Genomic DNA, 6,067 nt, shown 5'->3' with positions numbered 1-6,067 from the left:
CTTGACCTGCAGTCTTCCAAGCATTCATCAATCATCATAGTCGTGGGACAAAACACTGCTTTTCCATTCCGATCGAACATTAAACAGGTTCTCCCCACTCAGTGATGTACCCACTGAGAAATCTGATGAAAGAGACCTAGCTATTGGTGATTCTATTGTACGGAACGAAAAAATAGAGAGACCATTCACCATAGTCTACCTTTTTACTGGGAGCCAGAGTGCCTGACATCTTGGCAAATTTTAAAGTGCTGGCTAATGCTAAACAGGAATGTCCAAATTAGGGGAACAACAGCCACTGTCGCAGATCACGTTTTTCACATTCACAGCCTCACAATGGACGTGGTTTCCAACAGGGGACCCCAATTTGTGTCCAGAGTTTGGATGGAGTTTACTGGGGGCAAGTTTCAGTCTTTCCTCTGGTTTCCAACCTCAGAGCAATGTCAAGACAGACACTAATTACAAGTATGGGTTATCTCACTTGGCTTATATGTCACTATCCCTATCACTGTTTACTTTAACAAGTCATGTGTGTCAAAACTAAACTCTACAGGGGCTTTACAGACTTGCAGGCACGCCTGTTTTACACACGTTACTCAAACACAGAACCAGGAAACAGGAATTAGTTCATGGTGAAAGTGAAAGTGTAGTTGAGCGGTTGTGTGTTCGTGTCTTTATTCATGAAGTAAAATGGCTGAAGCCAGATATTTTCAGGATGATTTCTCTTGTTCAGTGTGTCTGAATCTCCTGAAGGATCCAGTGACCATCCAGTGTGGACACAGTTACTGTAAGATCTGTATTACAGACTGCTGGGATCAGGAGGATCAGAAGAGAGTCTACAGCTGTCCTCAGTGCAGACAGACCTTCAGTCCAAGACCTGCTTTATCTAGAAACACCATGCTGGCTGAAGTGGTGGAGAAACTGAAGAAGAGGAAACGTCCTGCTGACTGTGATGCTGGAGATGGAGATGTGCAGTGTGACGTCTGTACTGGAAGAAAATACGAAGCCGTCAAGTCCTGTCTGATGTGTCTGAACTCTTACTGTCAGAATCACCTCGAACAACATGAGATTTGGTTTAGAGGAAAGAGTCACAATTTGACTGAAGCCACAGGACGACTGCAGGAGATGATCTGCCAGAAACACGAGAAGCTCCTTGAGGTTTTCTGTCGCACTGATCAGAAATATATATGTGTGCTGTGTACGATTATTGAACATAAAGACCATGACACTGTATCAGCCACAGCACAGAGGACAGAGAAACAGGTATTTAACACTGATGAAATATTGGTGACACTCATTTCATATGACTCTCATTTAATATGCACTATGAAAATCTTACAGCATTCACACATAACAGGGCAGCAGAAATGAGCAGCAGGTTCACTGTTGGCTGAAAGTGCACCAGAAACCTTCATCACAATCTTTCACTAAATAGGCTTTGATTAAACAACATAAAATAATGGACTGAACTATTCACCTGTTCGTTGACAAAATGTATATTTTCATCAGTCAAAATACAAGCTCTGCTACAGAACAGAAATTCTGTCAGTGTGAAGCTGTTTCAGTTTAACTTGTATAACACTTAAACTTACATTCATTATGATCTGTTTGTCCTGCAGAAGCAGCTGAAGGAGACGCAGAAGACGCTCCAGCAGAGAATCCAGCAGAGAGAGAAAGATCTTCATCAGCTGAGAGAGACTGTGGAGTCTCATAAGGTGAGTCTGGAGAAGAAGAGAAGTTTGTCTCCGTCTCAGTTCAGACTCACTGAAGCTGAATCACTGTGTGTCCTAACAGCGCTCTGCACAGACAGCAGTGGAGGACAGTGAGAGGATCTTTACTGAGCTCATCCGCTCCATTGAGAGAAGCCGCTCTGAGCTGATACGACTGATCAGAGATCAGGAAAAGACTGCAGTGAGTCGAGCTGAAGAACGACTGGAGCGACTGGAGCAGGAGATCAATGATCTGAGGAGGAGAGACGCTGAGCTGGAGCAGCTTTCACACACACAGGATCACATCCAGTTCCTGCAGGTAACACAGATCTAGAAGAACAGGATCATAGTGGACTTGAGCAGATCCTGCTGTGACAGAGACTCACAGAGAAACATTTCATGAGTGTCTTATTATATAATCGTCAGTCAAGCTCTTAGCTCTGGAAATCTCTTAGGGATCTTTCTCTGAGCTCTTTCTTCTGGAAGATATATTTAGCTGCCAATCACCACTAGTGCCAAAACTTCACTAACATTTCAGCTTTTTACGTTTTTTTTGCTTCTGATTTATTTCATCACGGCGAAATCAGTGAACACATTAATACCGATTCTGAGTAGCATACATCAAAAATCATCAGATGATTCTCACACCTGATAAAAATTATCTTTATTTGCCTGTAACACGTGGATGAATTTGACCATGAAGACCCCAAGCATGAAGTCAGGCTGTATATTAGTAATACTTCAGTATACTGAAACCAAAACAAACCTGACTGTATCTTAAGGGTCCTTGCGAAGTTTCAGTGTCTTTAAGGTTATAAATGATGGTCAATCTAATTGTAGTCTTTGAGCTGCTTTTCCTGACCAAATCTACTCAACCCTACAATGAGACTCCATTGATATGCTTGAGCTGTTACATGGACATTTGTGTTCTTGGCAGATGTTTTATCATACAAACTATGTCCTAGAAAGTTCACATATAGTGTAAGTGTTAAAGGTACAGGTTTGTAGGACCTGCCACTAGAGGGCACACTATCAAAACAATAACATTGCGTGGTTTGATGACGCTAAGAAGGAGCGTGGAATGATGGGATTTGTTGTCTTCTATCCAACCGCTGACAGCCATCAATCAGAGGGAAAGATAAATCATGGATTTAATGCGAGTTCAACGATTTGCGCAAGTAGATTACATACAAAGTCAATGCAAAGATGCGATCAGACTATGGATCAGACACATCCTTGCGCGGGTCTAGAGACGCGGTGCCCCGTGTTTGGAGTGTATGCCCCATAATACTAATCTTGTTGATTGGTGTAATAGCATATGTTTTCTGTAAAGATACGAATTAAAACAACTCACCTGTGGCGTAAAACACAAGCGAGATCGGCATCTCTTTCTAGTTGAAGTTTGTCGCGAAGCTATTTCTGCAGTTGTCCACGACAATGTCATGTGGTTTCTCAGTCAAGTCAACAAGAGCCGCACAAATCTGATGTTCCTGCAGGTGATTGGTTGAAGTGTAGAGCTGATGAGTTTTGATTTCTGTTTTCTGTAGAGTTTTCAGTCTCTCTCAGCACCTCCTGAATCTACAGACGTACATGATGATCTCTTCAGTTCTCTCTTCTCTTCTGATGCTCTGAGAGAATCTGTCCATCAGCTGAGAGACAAACTGGAGGATTTCTGCAAAGAGGAGCTCAAGAAGATCTCAGACAGAGGTAAAGTCCTGGAGATTCATCTGCTCTCAGAAACCAGTCCATCATCATCTCATATCATGGAGAACATCATATTAGAAATGTCTTCTAGATCATGAGAATCACACTGTTCATGTCTCTTGATTTCCACAGTCACATTCACCAACATTGTTCCCAGAACCAGGAACAACTTCCTACAATGTAAGTCAGTAAGAAAACTGTGTTCATGTTCTTCCTGTATAATTCCTGATTCTGACATGTTTTATTTCCATCAGATTCCCATCAGCTCACTCCGGATCTGAACACAGTGAATAAACACCTCCGTCTATCTGAGAACAACAGAGTAATTACTGTCACTTACACAGTCCATCCGTATCCTGATCATCCAGACAGATTTAATGTGTATCGTCAGGTGTTGTGTAGAGAGAGTGTGTGTGGACGCTGTTACTGGGAGATTGAGTGGAGTGGAAATTATGGTGTGCGTATATCAGTGTCATATAAGAGCATCAGCAGGAAGGGAAGTGTTAAATGCTTGTTTGGATCTAATGATCAGTCCTGGAGTTTGATCTGCTTTCCCTCCAGATACTCATTCTGGCACAATAAGATACACACTGTTATCCCTGTAGAGTCCATCATCAGGAGAATAGGAGTGTTTGTGGATCACAGAGCAGGAACTCTGTCCTTCTACAGCGTCTCTGACACAATGAGCCTCATCCACACAGTCCAGACCACATTCACTCAGCCACTCTATCCTGGGTTTGGGTTTGGATCTGGATCATCAGTGAAACTGTGTTGATGAATCAGAATAGACTGATGAGAGATTCTACCCATAATGCTTTGAGCTGCATGATGAATCAGTAACAGTGGGATGTTATAGAGTCTCTCCTTTTCTCTTCATGACATTAGTACTGCAGCTGAACTTCAGTCACTGAAATAATGTCAGGATAAATGTGTAATAAATCCTCATATAGACAGTAAGATCAGTGTGTATGTGAGTCCTGCTGAGGGACCATGTATTTTTGTGCTTTTCCTAAAATCTGTTTGTGTTGATTTAGTTGATGTATTGTCACATCAATCATTTATAATACTACTATCATTATTACCTTTCATTTCAAATGATCACAGACAACAAATCAATTTCACCATTCACCTTATGGAGCTCCGGCCCTTTCCAGTGTTTTGTGTTCTTGTGTCACTAGTCGCTGTATTATGAACTGTGGAATTTTTTTAATTTTTAGGTTACAGCTTATTAATAATTTATTATATTAAAGATCAGTGGGTAAAACCTATAAATTATACATCATTTTAAGCTGTTGAAATTGTATGTGTGTGTTAAGCATGGGAAGATTGCTGGTTTCAAACTATACAGAGATTCGAAAGTTTCACTGTTTCAAAACCACTAATATTTTGCAGTCTAGAGAGTAACACTGACCCCTCTTCCTCCTATTGGTGCGAGCGAGCTGTCAGTCATGTGTGTGTAGGATGACCGAACTTAAGGGCCAGGTACAATTCACATTTAGTGTTGTGAGGGTCACTGCAATCACCCGGATCCAGTACGTATCCAGACCAGATGCTGGATCAGCACCTAGAAAGGACCTCTACTGCCCTGAAAGACAGCGGAGACCAGGACAACTAGAGCCCCAGATACAGATCCCCTGTAAAGACCTTGTCTCAGAGGAGCACCAGGACAAGACCACAGGAAACAGATGATTCTTCTGCACAATCTGACTTTGCTGCAGTCTGGAATTGAACTACTGGTTTCGTCTGGTCAGAGGAGAACTGGCCCCCCAACTGAGCCTGGTTTCTCCCAAGGTTTTTTTCTCCATTCTGTCACCGATGGAGTTTCGGTTCCTTGCCGCTGTCGCCTCTGGCTTGCTTAGTTGGGGTCACTTCATCTACAGCGATATCGTTGACTTGATTGCAAATAATTGCACAGACACTATTTAAACTGAACAGAGATGACATCACTGAATTCACGGCATCACAGAGGCCATTCATAAACTCACAAACTGTCCTGACATACCAAAATAGGCAGATTATGAGCATTCTACCTGTCATGTTGCGGCTATGGGGGCTAATCACAAACTCTCTGCCTGTTCCGTCACAGTCAAGTGGTCTGTCCATGTCTCTGCTCCACCATGGCTTCCTGCTCTGCCAGTTGTGCCATGGCTCCCATGCTTCTCTGGATCTAACCTGGTGGACTTCTGCTCCACGGTTTCACTGTCTGTCTCTTTTCCATGTTCCAGGTCCACCATTGGTCCACTGTTTGCTTCTGATCCAAGGCCCAGGTCCTTCATTGATTCACAGTCTGCTTCTACTCCATGGCCCTGGTCCTCCATTGCTGTACAGTCTAGACTTGCCTCTGCTTCATGGCCCAGGTCCACCATGGCTCCACTGTCCAGTTATGCCATTGCCTCAAAGTCCAGGCCCACCACTGCTCCATGGCCCATGGTCATGCCCACTGCTTCATGGTCCAGGCCATGATTCTGAACCTGTTCCCCTACATTCGCCTGGCCCTCGTCCCTCTCCCTATTCCGCCTCCGCTCCATCACCCTCCTGGATTTTTTCAATTTTGTTGGGGTTGGGGTGGGTGTTGCATTAGTGCGACAGGAGAAACTTGATGTATACATTTATTAATCAGTTGGATGTTTCACAGGATCCTATTATAATGTTGTCAA

At 43.2% G+C, this 6,067-nt stretch overlaps 1 protein-coding gene across 1 annotated transcript; it reads left to right on the top strand.

Moving 5' to 3' along the window:
* The first annotated feature begins 661 nt into the window (after nucleotides 1-661).
* Nucleotides 662-4,668, top strand: LOC132134195 (tripartite motif-containing protein 16-like). Its single transcript, XM_059546988.1, has 6 exons — nucleotides 662-1,260; nucleotides 1,617-1,712; nucleotides 1,792-2,025; nucleotides 3,254-3,413; nucleotides 3,543-3,590; nucleotides 3,665-4,668. The coding sequence occupies exons 1-6, from the start codon at nucleotides 688-690 to the stop codon at nucleotides 4,183-4,185; spliced, it is 1,632 nt and encodes a 543-aa protein (XP_059402971.1). The 5' UTR covers nucleotides 662-687; the 3' UTR covers nucleotides 4,186-4,668.
* Nucleotides 4,669-6,067: the final 1,399 nt, after the last annotated feature.

This window comes from Carassius carassius, unplaced genomic scaffold (assembly GCF_963082965.1).
Source record: "Carassius carassius unplaced genomic scaffold, fCarCar2.1 SCAFFOLD_75, whole genome shotgun sequence".
NCBI classification, from domain to species: domain Eukaryota; kingdom Metazoa; phylum Chordata; class Actinopteri; order Cypriniformes; family Cyprinidae; genus Carassius; species Carassius carassius.
Note: the sequence above shows the minus strand (reverse complement) of the source record. Positions and strands in the feature narration are given on the sequence as shown.